The following is a 17,640-nucleotide window of genomic DNA, read 5'->3' on the forward strand; positions in this document are numbered from 1 at the left end:
CTTGCCACTGTCATGAGGATCCACCTAAAACCTGCCTCCAAGAACAGTTGGTATGACTCCGATCTAGAATCTCTGAAACGTAAGTGCAAAGTTGCTGAACGGAAGTGGCAAACCTTAGGTTTACTCTCTGACAAATTGGCCTGCCGCCTGTTTCAAAGGTAATATCGCTTCTCTATCCACTCCAAGAAGCTGGCCCACATCTAATCCTACATCTACAGTGCCACTAACAACACGGCCAAACTTTCCAAAATATGCAAGGAACTCGCCAATTCAGCTGCAGTCGCCACCTCTCTCCTACCTTCCCAGGCTCTCTGCACCGCTTTGGCCTCCCATTTCACATAAAAAACTCAGGGCATCTTGTCCTCGCTATCCTCCACGCCCATCTCCACTCCCTCACTTGCCCCCCTGCCTGCCTTGGCTCCTCCCCTTCCACCTCCTTTACCCTCCTCCCTCCTACCCATAGCGCCGCATGAGGTCTCTAAAGTGGTCTGCTGTATGAAGGTCTCCTCCAAACAGGTGCTCCCCTGCTCCTCCAGATCCACTAAGGAAAACATCTCCTCTCTCGCCCCGACTCTTGCTGACTTCTGTAAACACTCCTTCGCCACTGTTTCTTCCCCCTATCCCTCAAGTACTCCCTGCGCAGCCTCTCTTAAAAAAGCTGTCTGCTGACCCCTCCTGCCTGGCTAACTATCGCCCTATATCCACTACCCCCTTCCTGGGTAAACTCTTGGAGAAGCTGGTTCTCCCTCAACTGACCTTCCACACTTATCCTGCCAGTTGCCATCATAACCATCAATCTGGATTCCGGGCATCCAGAGGCACGGAAACTGCTCTCCTGAACACCCGTCAAACCATGCTCGCAAATCTCAACTCATAAAACGACTCTCTGACACCCTCAGCATCACTGACAGGGCACTGGATTAGATGACCTCTTTTCTCGCTAACAGCCCTTCACAGTTGCAATTGGGCCCTTTCTCCTCCACTACTTCACTCTCTACCTTTGACGTCCCCCAGAGCTCTAGCCTATCACCTTGGCTCTTCAATATCTATCTTGCCCCTCTATGCACCCGATTTCCTTCTTCTCTCATGTCCAGTGTTATGCCGATGACACACAGCTTTCCTTTAAACTTCTCTCTACTACCTCCTCTTCCTCCTCTCTGATACCCGTCTGTGTGTGCATTCAAGCATGGTGTGCAGCTAACGATATCTGCCTCAATGCCAGTTAGACTGAGATCCTTCTGATTGGGACACCTGCACCCTCTTTTCGTCCTACCCTCTGGCCATCCTCTTTGGGCTTTCTACCCCTACCATCTTGCGAGGTTAAAAACCTCTGTCATCTTGTTTCTGCTCTCTCCTTCATCCCTCACATCATGGACCTTACTAAGAACTCCCACTTCCAGCTCCACCTCCTCAGAGGCATTCTTCTTTTCCTCACCTTCCCCCAGAAGCTCAATGTCTGCAGAGCTCTGGCCCTCTCCAGGCTGGACTACTGCAATAGCCTCTTTCTCAATCTGTCCCTTTCCTCCCTACACCCCCTCCAGCTAATCCAGAATAGGGCTGCAAGACTTATCCTTGGCCTCAAGCCCAGGGACTGTTTCTCTCCAGCTCTAAAATCTCTGGTGGATCCCGGTGGCTGCAAAGATCAAATTCAAGACCATCTGCATCATCCACAAGGCCTTCTGGGGCCTGGGACCATGCTCTCTTCAACTTCCCCCCCCCTAAATACTCCCTTGGTAGAGCCCTACGTCCTTCTCACTACTACTCTTTGTCAAACTCTTCTCTAAACAGAGAGTGGGGGTGGGGTGCAGGTCTCTCTCCTCGGCTGGCGCCTCCCTTTGGAACAGCCTCCCTGCCCCTTTCAGACTTGAGCCAGACCTCAAGTTCCGGAAACTGCTCAAAACTCTGCTGTTCTAGACCTCTTTCCCTTTCCTGCTAATCACCCCCACTGCCGCTGTGACTGGTGGTCTAATCCTCATGAATCTCACAGAACTCCAGGCCCTTCTTCCCAGTCGATCTGCATGATGGCTCTGTATCCCACCCATGGGAGTTGCCTACACTTGCACTTAGCCTGAGATTCCCTCCCTGGCTCCTCTTAGCACCCTTCCCCCGAGCCCTTCGCCAGCACTTGCCCACTCCTCTGTTCCCACCCCCTCCCTTTCTCCTGCACTTCTCCTCACTGCACTTACACGTCCGAATGCCATAAGGCCTAGTAAGACCCATGATAGTTTTTTTTAACTGTTTTTGCCATTGTTATTTCTCCTCTGTTCTCTTCCCATTTAGGATTGTGGCGCTTCGAAAAATGATACATTTGTATAAGCGCCTAACAAATGCCCAATAAGATAAAATAAACAGGACTAAACGAATAGAGGGGCTCGTGTTGGATGTAATGCATACACTGTTGTGGGTTAATCCCACTATGACTAGTCAACTGATAAAACGTTTTTCTAAAATGAGTAATCATGCTCGATTTGTAAAAGAACTATGTCGTGCAATATTCATAGGTGCGACATTGACGCATTTTCCGTTGATGCTTGTCCTCAGGCAGGAGGCTGGCAAGCTCCTCTTGCGTGTTTTGCCACACCCCGGTTCTCAGAACATGTGTAAGGCTGGGAGAGGCAAGATTAACAGGGGCTGATAGAAGGGGAAAATCCAACAGATGAGCTCATATGTTCGTCTGCACAACGACACACGTAAGCACAAAGAACATTCCCCTCCGACGACAACCTGCCCTGGGCCGGAGGTCCCTGCCCCCAGCAGATAAGAATAAAAGCATGGTGCCACTGTTCAGAGATTACCTGGACATGTCACGCCGCTGTTTAAGAACAGGCCAGGGAGAGAATTGTCGATGTGCGATAGCGGCTGAGGGGGAACACAAGCTTCTCTAGCGACTCAGAAATCGCAGGCCTGCAAAGCAGCCTGGCACAGCGGGGAACCGTCCTTCTGCCACTAACCGGAGGAGCTTTCCTTATTCACCATTTACAACGCGCACAGGGGAACCGAGCCGTCTTTTGGTTCCTAAATGGCAAGTAGACAAGTTTCGAGTCCAAACGTGTTGATTAGGGACCGGTAACAGTGGTAAGGGGCTGCATTCAATGGCAGAATCTTCCTTGACGCGGATAGAAATACCTTCAGTATCCGTTGTGTCTATTTCCCACCTGAGTGGCAGAGTGCGCATAAGCGGAAGCCGAGAGTGACCTCTTGAAAGCCATGTGGGCTTGGCTCGTTCTCCTCGGCTGCTCCGGCCTCTTGCACGTTCTGCCGCAGCCCTACGTGGACACCGAGCTGTATCCAGACCCGGAGTTGGACGGAGCCGCATCTCAGGTAGGCCCAACTATCTTTATCTCCAATTGGGATTAGAATAAAAAAAGATCGGCTAACGGTCGTCGAACTATAATAATATTCCAGTGCTCTCGATGTTCCAGAACTACAGGCTGCCTGGCAATCTCCCATTTTTCCGATACCTCAGTCACTCTACGACTGGCCTCTAGGCTAATATGGCAACGCCAAAAACGACGATACAACATGTTCTTCTGATGGATCGTTGTTTTGGTCCAGTTTGATTAGTTACTGCACTATGTTAGCGTGTATTTTTGAACAACGATATGGACCACATTTAGGTTAAAATGTAGCTTTTATTGAAAACGCCCCTCAGGTAAAACTTTGTTTTTCACGAAAACTAACCAAATTTAATTTGCGATTCTGGGCCCAATTTGTATAGGTCCCAGGTCTAGTGTATGCCCGGGACTAGCTTTTGGCAAACCAATTATCTTTTGTGAAGATGGGGTAGGCATTTGCCAGTCACTGCCTTATACTGCCTGGACATAAGATGGCAACAGTTAGAACCTGGGGGCATGAGGGCATTGGCAATTAAGCATACTGCCACCTTAACAGTGTGAAGATGCAGAGGAAGTAAAAATGCACAAAGAAGCACAGGTCTGACAAACTGTACGAAAAAGGTAAATGTAGAAGTCGTTTTCTGTACGAATTAACGGGGATGTATGTATACCCCGGCCAAATGCCTTTCTAATATCTAGACACAGGCCAAAACGGTTGGCTTTGCGAGTACTTGTTTTTAACAGGATGTCAGAGCAAGGAACATATATATGGACACAGGAACTGCTTTATACATCTTGTGGCTAAAGGGACATTTGGAAAGAAACTTGTATTACACTAGTATCAGACTTAAAGTTTATTTGAGTCAGCTTTTATCTACTAATGCTTCCTGATCAGCCTCATAGGACTTGTTAGATCCCCAAAAAATCTCCATCACTGAGATAAGTGGACCATTTGTTCTATAGAACTGCAGTTGCCCTTTTGCTATTGTGTTATCTATACTACATATGATTGAGCTATACATCTGTTCATTTATAGATCTTTGGACAAAGACACTTCCGTAACACAGACTCATTCCTCTCAGTGTCCACTCTTCATACCTGGCTGACATTAATTTTGCAATGTGCCCACCTCACCACTGCCAAAGCCAAGCACTCTTTACCCTTTCACACTTCCTTTCATCCGGTAGAGTAGACTCTTGCAATAGATTGCAAGCACCACATCCTTTAAAACTCATTGTGCCTTCATCCCTCCTTCCTCATACAGCCGTCAAGCTACTCTGGCCCCTCAGAAACATCAATACATTTTATTACACATTGTTACTACTCAGCACAACCTCCAACCCCACTTCTTCTGATTGAGCGCAGTCATCTATAATACACTTGAGGCGTCCTCCTGCACAGGACCTCCTTGCTCTAACTACACAGTCCATATATGCTGGCTTCCCTCCCTAAGTAAGGCTAGCTGGTAACCTCAAAACCACTTAGTTCCTTCCTTTGCAAGATAACCAATAACTTAATTTTAAGGGGATATAAATGGCGCATCAGAAACATTACAAATATCCTCCTAGACTTCACCCTACCTCACTGGCAACCACTCCCACACCACACACATAGAGACTTATTTGGAACATTGCCTCTAAACACCTGCAATCCGCTCACGCTGATCACCACACATTCTTTCATGCTCTTCCTCAGACAATACTCATCCCCCTGTTTCCAACTCACAATGTCTAATGGCCAACCACACTAACGACTCCACTCCATGGGTGTAGGCAATGGAGGAGGGCACAAGAGGGACAAATCCCCGCCGCAATTTTAAGGCGAGGGGACATAATGGCATTTATCCCCCCACAATCAGAAGCAAGGCTAGGGAAATCGGGGGTTTTATTTTCCCAAGTGAAAATCAGGGCTCGACTGTAAGCCAACATCCAGGCCTGCCTGGGTGGTTCGCTCATCGTCACACTGGCTCTGGTTGGCTGCTTGCTGCACAGCATATAATTCCTTTCTGCCCTGGTTCGCACACGCCTGTGCATTTGCGTGGCACTGCCGGTGAACGAACCACACGTGCCCCCTGAATCTGCTGTATTGTGCTGATCCCCCTACTTGCATGAGTCGCATCACATCACATGATGCGCAGTGCACTGCAGCGCAGCCCGGGGCGGCAACCAGTGCAGAGTCGGACTGACGTATATACAATATGGTATGGTGGAGAAAGGAATGCCTCATAATGTGGGGAAGGTGACAGGGAAGGAGACTCAGTTCAATGGGGATTATCAGAGGTGACAGCAGTAGGTCATAGAGGGTAACTAGTGTGGCTAGTTGTTTGTACAAGGTGTTTGTAGAACGGTGGGTACAATGCATACATGGTTTGTGCTGTGAAACATGTATGTGCACCCGATGTAGATAGCGCTGATGATACAGCGTGTGTAGAACTGAAGTTGTGGTGCACAAATGGTGTGTGTAAATCAGTTGATATGTTGTACCAGTGTGTGCAGCGCGATAAACTTTATGAACACGTGTGAAAAGCAGTTGGTATGGTGCACACATTGTGTGTGCAGACGGTTTGAAATGGTGCACGCACAATGTCTGGAGAGGCGTTAAATATGTCATGCACATGGTGTATGCAGATTGTATGGTTGTGTCGTGCCCACACTGTGTGTGTACATGGAAAAACATTTAATAAAGACAAAGTGCGAGAACTAAGTATCAGTGAATTGGGCAACAGTAAAAACTGTTATTTGTAGAGCTACAAAACATCAAAATGGTGGCAGCAGCCAGCAGGCACTGCACAAATAACAAGTTACTTACTCACAATAAACAGCAGGTCTCTCGAAAAAAACAATATTTGCCCGTTCAAACAGCAGTCATCACATACGTACCAACAGGTGAACTATTGTCACATCAAATCCCAAAAGCCCTAGACAGCGGAGTCAATGGTGAGGGATCATGGAAGGTGTAGTCAACACATTTGGAGAGCCACAGGTTGCAGGCCACTAATAGTGCCTACTAGCTGCACACAGCCACCAGTGCAAGTTGGAAATCCTGCCCGGTAAAATCAGGTCATGAAGGGCACTGTGTTTCGGTCTGTGGCTTCTCGCTTACATACGACTGAAATTGCGTGCTTTAGTCCAATTGATGTGTCCAAAACGAAATGTGCCAGAATGCATTTGGATGTTTATTCAAAGAAAATTCAGAACTGTCTGGATATGATATGATAGTTTATTTAGAGCGCGCCCATACACAAGTTTTTCAAGGTGCGACGAGGCAAGGGAGGGTACAATGCGGGGACAAGACAGCAATCTTACTAGGCCCAGTGACTTGAGAAAACGCAAGTGCAGGGGAGAGGAAAGGGGAAACGTGCCAAGGGAAGGGGGAGGAGGACAGGTGCTGGACATATGAACAAAATCAAGTAGTGCAACCAGCAGGTGGCAGTGCAAGGGTGAACTGCAGACAGCAACAGTCTGATAAGTGCCAGTAAAGGGACTGCAGAACAGCTAGTGCTAAGTAGTGCAGGTGGGGCAGGTAGGGAGACTGTAGAGTTACAGATACAGCCCCAAGTGAAGGGTTGCCAGGAGGCAGTTCAGGTGTGCAACTGGGAGGCAAGGACCTTGGCCCGTGATACAGAGGGTAGCCAGGTAACCAGTGCAGTAGCAGACATGAGATCAGCAGGGAAGAGCAAGAGAGAAGGCAGAAGCAAAGAGGAAAGTCTTGAGCTGCTTCCGGAACCACAGATGGTTCTGCTCAAGTTTCAGAGAGGCAGGGAGGCTGTTCCAGAGGAATGTGTCCGCCGTAGAGAGAGATCTGCCCCCAACTTGTTTCTTAGAAAAGCGACTGACCCTCAAGGAGTTAGAGGTGGAGGAGCGAAGGGCTCTAGTAGGAAGATACTTCAGAAGTGAAAGCTGGAGATATTTTGGTCCCATGCCCTAGAAGGCCTTGTGGACAATGCAAATGGTCTTGAACTTGATCCTTGCAGCCACTGGGAGCCAATGAAGAGATTTCAGTGCTTCAGTGGAGTGTCTGGAGACATGCTGTCTGACTTTCGCTACCGCTGAAGGTACCCTGGGGACGGTTAGGCTGATTTAAATAGCAAGACATTTTACAGATCATTTCTAACTAATACTGTGAGGAGATTAAGGGAGAGAAGGAAACTGGAAGTTGAACACAAATCAAGACTCAAAGAAAGGAAAGAGTGAATAAAGTGCACACAGGAGGAAAAATGTTAATAGTCAAAAAAGTTAGGGTGAAGGAGAATAAAAGAGGAGAAAGGCAAGGAGTGGATGTAAAGGAAATAAATCTAAAAAGAAAACACTAGACGAAAGAGGAAGAAAGGAAATAAATGAGCAAAAAGGAAAGGGAAAGAAAAAAGATAAATTAAGGGAAAGGAAAACGAATGCAAGGGAGAAAGTAAAAAGGGAATGAAGAAGGATAGGGAAAGAAATTAACCGAAGGAAAATGAATGAAAGAGGAATGAAAAGAGAAAGTAAGAAAATAAAAAAGGGGGGATGAAAGAAAAAGAGAAAAAAAGGACACTATTACGTTATATTCAGTGCTCATTACCAGATCCGACATGCTTCTCAAGGCTTTGGCCCTCGGCTGGTCTTGCCTTATGTTGATTTTTGTCTGTAGCAAAGTCCCCAAGGTGTCCCCTGTCCCCCCAGATTTGATGTCTCCTACTCCCCTGCTCCACTCTCTCATCCACAATGTCCCAATCCTTCACCTCACATGATACACTCCTCTTCCACCCTGCCCTCCTCATTATTTCCCACACCAATTCTACCACTTTTTCTCCCAAGACAGGCATCCATCATTCTCTCACCTACTTTTCCAAGCCTCTGTGAGCAACTCTATTTTCCGCCCCTCTCGCTTATCTCAACTGCCCCAGGCCCCATAACCCCCCTCCCCAGCTCCACTCTCTTCCTGACCTTTAAACAGATTACTCAAAACATGTGTGGGTAATCCCCTTTCGTTCGCAGACACCTGGTGAACAGCAATAATACATTCTATCAAGGGTGACGTCCCACGAGCAACTTATTTCAATTTTTAAGGGCTTAAACCAATATCATGGATCCGTTCAGGCAAAAAAGTTTATATTTATAATGTATTCATTCCTTATGACAAAAAATGTGTACACATGGACAAAGACATTCCATAAAAACATTTAATTGTAAACATCAATACTAAATTCATCAACTGGATATTGTATAAAAACACGCATAAAGAGTGCAAATATGCATAAAGTGCAAAAATAACTACTTACTGTAAAACCGTTCTATTTAGAAAATACAATATTCTTTCTTATTGCACATATCCATTTCTAAAAAAAAAATATTTTGCAAAGGTTTTTGCAAAAATCCAATTTTTTACTCATCCACCCTTCACCCGTACTCTCCCTTTACCCCCACCTCACCTAAAACCCACTCTAAGCTCCCTTCCTACCCTCTCCATTCCACCGTCTCTCAGCCGTGTCCAGCCCCTACAACTTCATCACTCCCTACATGCTCCTGCACCACCGCGCTTGCCTTGCTGCGAGCATTCCTTGCCCTTGCCCTCCACTTCGCAACTCTCTGATCCACTCACTCTCTCACACAATCTGGCTAGTGAACCAGTCAGCAGCAAACAGATTTGCCTATGCGACTCTGCTTAAGCTTTATGCGGCCGAAATTTGCATACCCAAAAGATCTACACAAACAGGTTCAACAATGCTCCTGGCCCTTCTAGGGGGCTTTTCGAATTGCTGAATCCAGTTCACCCGCTGTACTACTAACACCCCTCCTCACACACAAGTTCTCTGTGTTGCTTTATTTAACAACTTCTATAATAAGGCATTAGAGAGGAACAAGTTTATCCTTTCCAAAATTTCCTCCTTTCGTTCCCTCGCTCCCTGTTTCTCCTCCATAATGACTCTCCCCCTTCCTGTGCCACCTATATTCACCTCCTTCTCTCAGCTCCCCTCTTCAAACATTTTGAGGCTTCAGTCTACCGGATAACCAATTGCCCCTCCCACCCTCACAACTCGATCCCCTCGCTCCCCCACATCCTGCTAAAAGAGATTTTCTCTTCCACTGCTGGAAATTGTGCCTCTCCATCATCAACTCCTCATTCCCTACTGGCATTTTACTCTCTGGACATCCTTTCAGAGAAGGATTTTCTTTCTTCATATCTTTATTTAATATTTTTAAACAAATGCATGGAAGAATATAAGAATGTACAGATCCATTTCTAAAAACACCAATTTAGCCAAACTAGACTGTGTGCAAGTATGTCTCTTTTCAGAATCCAAAAACATCATGGTCAGAGCCCAGTCAGGCTTCAGCCTCCTTCGAGGAAATAAGTCTTGTTTAATTTGCATCTGGGATGATGTTAAAAGACACTCTGACACAGATGGGCCATCTGCCCTCATTCTACCTGACCGTGAAAGCGTTTGACACTCTTGATCATTCCATCCTTACTCAGAGACTACAGAACATTGCCAATCGAGAGTTAGTCCGTGATTGGATCTTCTCCTTCCTCTTCAACAGATCAAAAATTGTAGCCATGCGCCCTTCACATGTGCCTCTCGCCCCATTTTGCATGCAGTACCTCAAGGAGCTCCACTCTTTCCTCTTCTCTTTAATCTTTGTCTCAGTCGCTTAATACCTCTAATCCAGTCCTATGCACTTATTATAACTCTCCTAACGACACTTCAGAAATCCCTAACGAGCCTTCCCTCCCCCTCACCTGACCTTGTGTCATGCCTCTCTGAGGTCGACCATTGGATGACCACTAATCACCTCCTCCTCAGCCCTGGCAACACAATCTTGCTATTTGGAAAGACTTCTTTCTTCCCTCAGCCCACTCCTTGTCTCTCTGTCTAGGAACCCTGCCACTCCAGCTAATAAAGTAAAAAAACATTGGACATCTTATGTCCTCGAAACTGTGTCTAACCCCACACATCAACTCTGTGGTGAAAAACCACTGTATCTGTCTACATGTTTTCCTGTTCCTTTATTTTGCACACAGAGTTTTAGCAATTATTGCAATCATTTTCTGCTGTCTATAATACGCCAATATGTTGCTCCTGGCAGCACCCTCATCTCGACTTGCAAAACTATAGCGAATCCAGAATACTGCAGCAAGACTGCTCCTATGCCTAGTGCCGAGGGATCACATGTCTCCCGCACTTCATGTACTCCATTGGCTCCGATCGCTCGCTGAGTCACTTTCAAAGCAATGTGTTTCAGTCATCGTGCCATGCACTGCAAAGGATGTCAATACATACAAGAGAAGATCACTCGATACAAACCCAAGAGAACCCCGAGATAAACCTCTGCATCACTACTCTTAATTCCTACGATCAAATATTCTTTAATAGGTGGTTCCTCCTTCTCAGTACAAGCACCGACTATCACAAACAACCTTCCACGTAACATCCACCTCCTTCCTTCTAATACAAGCGAAAAAATGGAAATTGACGGAAAACTATTAGTGTAGGGTTAGGAAGTTCTGTTAGTAAAGTTTCCCTAGTTGGGTCTGGCGCGGTTGGTTCTTTGCTTTTGAGGTAATCTTGGAATTTTGTTGTTAAGTATGTTACAGTGGAGTCTCACAGTTCTTGCGTAGGTAGTGAACCATGTTACAAACTGTTTCTTTTTTTTAATTCTTGAATGATTTTGAAGACTTCCTTCTGACCATGTTGCAATTACTTCATTCATTATGAATAATAGGCTATATTTGCTTTGACAGTTTCCGCTCTGGAACCGCTGATGATGGTAGGCCATTTTGTCTGATGAAAGGAAGTTTCTTCTCCAGATTTTTCCCACACTTTCCTTTGTTATGCAAGTTAAAATTGCGAGTAAACCATTTGGCAACTTATTTCTTTTGTAAGAGTTTAAAGGGCTTTTTGGTGCTCTGCTGTCAAGGGAGATATTTATCCAGTTATGGATGCCGTTGAGGTAGTCACAAGGGGTGTTCCTAGGTTTGTAAGCAGGTTTGTATGCTAAAGTTGGGACTCAGGGCTAGCTAGCATTTTGGTTGTAGCCCCTGAGCTCCTATCCGGGGCTACAACCAAAAGACCCGGGCTACAACCCACCCAGCCACTCCCTAGCAACATCTCTGGTAGTCGCCATTCTAGTCTGGATTTCGGTTGTGTGGTGGGGTTTGCAGGCTTTGAGCTTTTCCGCTATGTGTGGTTGAATCTCTTTCCATCGTCTAGTAAACTTTGGCGGTGCTTTGGATGATTAGAGAAGACATCATTTAAGATGTACCTGGCTTCATGGGTAGGTCCTTTTGACATTTTGTTTGAGGTGTATCACACCGAGGTTTGCTGAGAGTAACTTTGTAGCCATGTTGTCCTCCACCTTGTGCCAGTTGAAGTCTTCCAGTATGGTGAGATGTTGGCAGTTCGGAAAGATAAGTGATCGCAACAACTAGGTCTTCTGTGAAATAAGGATCTGAAGAAGAGAAGGAAAGTAAGTACAGACGTGTGTGAGGTCGAGCAAATCAAGACAAGTGATTCGCAATCCGAGATATTGTCCGAGAACAGTGTTTTTACTTTGATCGAGTCTCTGTGTACAAGTGCGGTTCCTCCTCCTCTGTTGGGTGCTCTGTTATCAAGCGTCATCTTGTAGCCTTTGGGAATGGCTTCCTGTATAGCCAATGAGTGATCCTCTGAGAACCAGGTTTCTGTGATGAAGAGTTTCTCTATTCTCACATATGTAAGGGAGGCATGCTATATCAAGCATGACACTGACATAAAAGGTACAATTTTTAACACCTTTATTGAAGTGTCAATGGGGTTGGTAATAACTCCTACTTTGCCCTACAGTTAAGATGGGAGTAGTCTTGGCCATCAAATAATAAATAAAACAGTCATAGTTGAGTCTGTCAAATCAAAATGGCCAATGCTACCAAAAACCTAATGCCTGCCCTATATCTTGTACAAAAAGTGTGAAAAGGATAATATGTATGCAAAGAAGTCAGTGTTCAAATATACAGAATAAATGTGGCTGAGTCCGCTCTCCTCCCCAAGTTGGACAGCACAGAGAAAGGCAGCCCCTGTAGGCAAGTTGACACGCATTGGCTCAGGCTCTTAACACACAGGCAGTTCAAGACGTGGATCGAGGCCCGCATGGCCTTCCACGTTAAAGTCTTTCTTTCCAATTTCCAAAAGACAGTTCTCCAAAAAGTTCATGTCGGTCCCCCTCTGTCAGGCTCAGACCTTTCACAGCAAAAGTTCCTGTTGATCTCCCTCAGTCGGGCTCAGACCTTTCACAGGAAAACAAAACACTTGTAGGGGTTCCCTTCTCCAAGCTCAATTCTCCTTCTTTAGAGGTTCCCTTCCCTTAACTTATTACACCTTTGGTCTCCCTCATCCGGGCTCGGACCGTTTCCTGATGTCGAAGACTTCTGAATTTGTGTTGATTATTTTCTACTGACCTACATACAACCACTTCGACTTTCCAGCTTTCAACTCACACTCCTATGCACCAAAGTTCAACATTCACCTTTTCCTCTCACCTTTGCTCGGGGTCAGTTTCAATCACGTCGCTTTTACTGTTCATTCACTTTATCGCTACAGACTTTTCACCTTTCCATGAGACTTTTGAGTGGGTTATTTCCTTTCGCCGGACCACTCCGTTGCTCAGTATCACTAACTTTGCAGCTATCGTTACTTCAAGGTTCATTCGCAGGTCTACCTTTCCTTGCGTCTCATCCACACGTGTGCAGCCTTCAATTGTGCGATATAATGCTGCCACTTCAATCTTTCTTTAGCACACACCAGTCCCTCACGTCGCTTGCCAACTCACCGGTTGTGTGCGCTTATTTCTTGTCTTCCAGTTTACGAGTCAAGGTCAGTACCACAGGCTTGGCCTTGCCTCCCCAACTCTGTAGTTCAACCGGGAGGGTCGCTGGTGTCCTTGAAAGAGAATGCAGCCTTCTTGTTTGGAATTCGGCCTTCTCCATGTGTCTTTTTCAGCCTTTTTGGAGGCAACAACCTCCTGAAGGGGACTCCTGAGGTTCTCCACCCGTACTCTCGTCCCTCGGCCCGTTGCTCTGCTACAGTAGGTTTGCCTTCACCCGGGAAGTTCTGCTCTTACTCGTGTTCCATCTTGCTCAGAGTGTGTCTTTATGTTCTGCCTTTTATCCGCTTCAGATATGTTTTTGAGGTGACTCTTTTACTCCCTATTTTTCAAGTTGGAAGTACTTTTTTTCAGGAGTAAAAAGGACTGCCCAATTCCCAAAGGGGGTATTTATAGACAAAGGAAATGTATACTTTAACTCTACAACAGATATCGCTTTCTAAGCCTTACTTATTTGCACCTAGAATGCATATTAAAAGTGGCTTTTTTTCTCAACACCTCAACAGTTCTTTTTCAGATCTGATAGTTATATTAGGGCTCCTTCTTGTGGCACTGCTGTGCTGCTACATGTGAGGGGTCAGAAATGCAAGAAGGACAAGTAGATAGTTTTCTCACAAGTAACCATTTTATTAAATAATATGGATGAGACATATCCCTGTTTTCCCTAGTCTAACAAGGACTTCCCTACCTGTCAAACAAAGGCTAAAAGAAAATGATCTAATATCCAAACATCTCTGTCCCTCAAACTCATATATACAACCCTCATACAGGGATTATATGGCTGTTAAATTCTATAAAATAATTATATTCAAACAGAAATTTTATAAACATGTATCCTTGTCACTGGGGGTCAGATCCTCTTCCCCAGAATCAATTTCAGGATATTATAAACCAGAGTTCAAAACAAGAAAGCACTTTTCAATAGCCAAGTTCCACTCCAAGTATGACACAAAGTTTCTTGAATTCCATAGGTCCTTCACTTGGCAATTGGAATGTCTTCTTTTCAAAGAGGTTTCCTCACTCTTCAAAACAATTGTCAAAGTTTCCAGAAACTTCTGCTTGTCAACCAGAGATACTTTGTCTTCACACACTCGGTAAGTATTCAATATAATTATTTTCTTCTTTGAATACCAATTGCTTTTCCTCAAATCACATGTCTTCTTCATAAGCAACACAGTTTTGTCAGGATGGTTTTACAACAATTCATCAGAGCACATTTAGTGGACTTTCCACTTTCTTTACACCACAACCAACTACCACTGGGGAAAGTAAATAAAAAACTTCTTTCATAAGGATACAGCAGACATTGACAATGTTTCTCACACTGATTAATTTGCCATAGGCAATGCAGGTTCCATTTCTCTTCCTCTTTATGATTCACATAAGGAGGGCTTCTCTCCTGGGCATCTTTGGTTTCCTTCTACACCACCAATTAACTGCTGGTAATGCGGTTCACAATGTTTCTTTTGCAAGTATCCCTTATTAGGAAATGCGCATCCTATTTAATTTATAATTGCCTTTCTTTGGTTTAGGCAATCCATGTAATCTCCCTGTTTTTAGATTACAGTCATTTTATTTGAATATTGTTCCCTTTTTACTTTGGCAATAGTTGTTACAATATCCTTCTACTCAGCCTCTCTTAAACATAGAGTGGCACCCAAAATGCTTTAAAGGAATGGTTCGGTCAAAAAATGTTATTGCCCCTACGGGTCGGCCATGTGTTTTTAAGCCTAAATCGCTCGATTTTAGAAAAATTTCCTATGGACCTTACCCGAGTTTTCGTCCATTAAACGCACGCGAATACAGGCATCAGGGAGCTGCCATTTTGTGATAATCCTATAATTTCCCCCATCGCCCTGGCTGACCTGCTTTTGCAGCGCTAAATCATATCCCCCGCCCCTGAGCCTGACATTAAAACATTCATATTCCCCGCCTCTCTCCGTGACGTTTCTGTGCTGCGTAGGCAAACGCGCCCAGTCGTCTTCTACGCGACTTCACACAGAACCCAGAAACCAACACAGATCAGCTCACAAAACAGCGCGCCACAATTCGGAATATGAAACTGTACTTTAAAATCAAACAGCAACACGGTAAATTTGGTAAAGTACATTTATTTGACATTAAATGTTTATAAAATATTCAGCAATTGCCATATGAACTCCGAAAGTCATTTATTTTCTTTTATCTCTATCTGCAAATCCGTAAAAGTTTATCGTGAGTCACACGCTGTTCCTTTATGGTACACAGGGTGTTGGTTTTCGTTCAAAGAAGCACTTTTGTCGCACGTTGAACCGCAGGGCTGTTCCATCAAGTAGGCACTAGGCCAGCGTAAAGGTTGATATGTTGCTTCTAGCTGCTAGTACCGCGTAAGGGCATATGGGCCCTTGGCGATCCTCCCATAAGATCATCAGGATTGTGCAGTTGTTTACATTAAGCTGCAGCTGGCGGTTGAAAAAACCATCTGCCGGTGTCTGAAACTGGTGGCAGTGGCAAAAGGGAAGGATATACCTGTTTTGAAAACATAACATTTATAATTAGTCTCGCCAGCTGATCTTTATTAATATTATTCATTTTATTTATTACGGCCGAGCTAAAACTATTTGCTTTCAAGGATAGTGCAATGGAGTATGTTCGGCTCTAAAATCAATGCGAAAACTAACAACATAAATCGAGGTTAGTACACAATGAGAAACGACTTTTTGTCTACATGCGTGTGGAATGTGGACCTGCATGCCGATGTGCCCGCTACAAGGATGATCCCACAAACGTTTTCAAAGCTCTTCATTCATTCATTTATTCATGCATCCATTCATTAATTCTTCATTCCGGTATAAAAGCGTCTAAAGAGTTACTTACATTATATTTGCAATTTCCATTGTGTCTCTGCGTAATGCAGTCCGTAAATCCCACTGTGCTCTTGACAACGATTTTTCGTATACTGAACTAACATGAAACTCGGTCTAGTTTCAGAATTTTCTGCCTTATCGTCTCTTACGTTATTGCACCCCCGACCCACCCTTCAAATTAAGTTCTTTCGGCATGGTCCCTGTCTCTCAAGGTAAAAAAACAATAGAACCTTAGGTTTATAGTCATAATGTAGAAAAAAAAATGTCGACTTACAAAAATGTAGAAAAAAAAATGTAGAAAACAATAATGTCGAAAACCTATACATATAATGAAAAGAGTAAATTTTTAGAAAAAAAAATGTCGAAAAAAAATGTCAATTAGCACTATCAATAAATAAATAAACAAGAAGAGTATCATTTACTAGGGGGGGCCCCCCCAAACCCCACTCACCCAACACCCCCGGCTACCCCCCGTCCCCCCACCACCCTCTCACCCCTCATACTCAACACATTTGAATTATATATATATATTTTTTTTTCGAAAAAATTCTAAAAAATGTAGAAAAAATTCGACATTATTGTTTTTCGACATTATTGTTTTCTAAAAAAAAAAAATCGACATTTTGACTTTCTACATTATTGCATTCTAAATTATGACTGACCACCAGAACCTTATACTGCCAGTGCGAGTTGTGGGCCTCTTCAGGGCGCGAGCTGAAAATCAAAGCAGCTGACCTTCACTAGAAATGAGCATACATTCTTTCTTTGCAACATCCCGTAGTAAAGCCATCTGTGAGAACTTGAAGTTTCAAATCCATCTATGTAGTGCGCCTCAATGTGCAAATGCGAACTGGCTTCTCTCCCATCTGAAACGGCTCGCTTGGCGCATTCTAAGGCCCCCAATTTTGTCCTCGTTGTCTGCGAGCTTTGAAGCCCCAAAGAACCATAACTATTGAGACTTTTAATTTTTTGGGGAAGGTCAGGGAAAGTATAAAGTACCCGAGGAGTTGAGTTGAAAGTGAGATTTATTGTTTGTTTGTTTTATTATTTGCAATACGCAAGCCTCCCCTTGGTTAACAGTGCCCAGCATTTATAAGAGATTGTGAAAATTAGTTACATCAACAAAAAAATATACATACACATATAGACAAGGTCAGCAATATGAGGTGAATAGAGAGAGAATTCAAAGATGACACCCAGGTTGTTCGGCACCCAGGATGGTGAAGGTAGGGGTTAGGGTTAGCGTACTTTGTATGCACACTGTACAATAACATTTATTTACAAAAAGACAATCGTATTACAATTATTTAAACCGGGATTTGTACTTCACATCCAGCTCTCCTTTGGGTGGACATGGCACAGTGGCAATGTTGGGTGGCAATGGATCAGTGCTCTGCACAGAAACGTTCAAAATTCCATATCTGTGCTTCTCTAATACAGCAACAATAAGGCTTTTGACAAAGTCGAACTCCATTTTCTCATAGACTGGTTTGATCACCCATTGCTTACTTCTTTTCGAAAAGGCCTTATTGTAGCGAGGCATCCTTACATTATCCTTAGTCCTAGATTGTTCACGGCCGAGATTCTCGTTATGGGCCAAGACCGCTAGTAGAGTCCTATGTC

At 44.5% G+C, this 17,640-nt stretch overlaps 1 protein-coding gene across 2 annotated transcripts in view; it reads left to right on the forward strand.

Moving 5' to 3' along the window:
- Positions 1-2,676: 2,676 nt before the first annotated feature.
- LOC138582623 (vascular endothelial growth factor C-like) overlaps positions 2,677-17,640 on the forward strand; it is a 170,171-nt gene continuing 155,207 nt past the window's right edge. For both annotated transcript variants that reach the window (XM_069654071.1, XM_069654072.1), the window contains exon 1: positions 2,677-3,321. In XM_069654071.1, coding sequence (XP_069510172.1) covers positions 3,208-3,321 — 114 coding nt within the window. In that variant the 5' untranslated portion in view covers positions 2,677-3,207. The remainder of the gene's footprint in view (positions 3,322-17,640) is intronic.

Source organism: Ambystoma mexicanum, chromosome 3q (assembly GCF_040938575.1).
Source record: "Ambystoma mexicanum isolate Mex_15411 chromosome 3q, UKY_AmexF1_1, whole genome shotgun sequence".
Lineage (NCBI taxonomy): Eukaryota > Metazoa > Chordata > Amphibia > Caudata > Ambystomatidae > Ambystoma > Ambystoma mexicanum.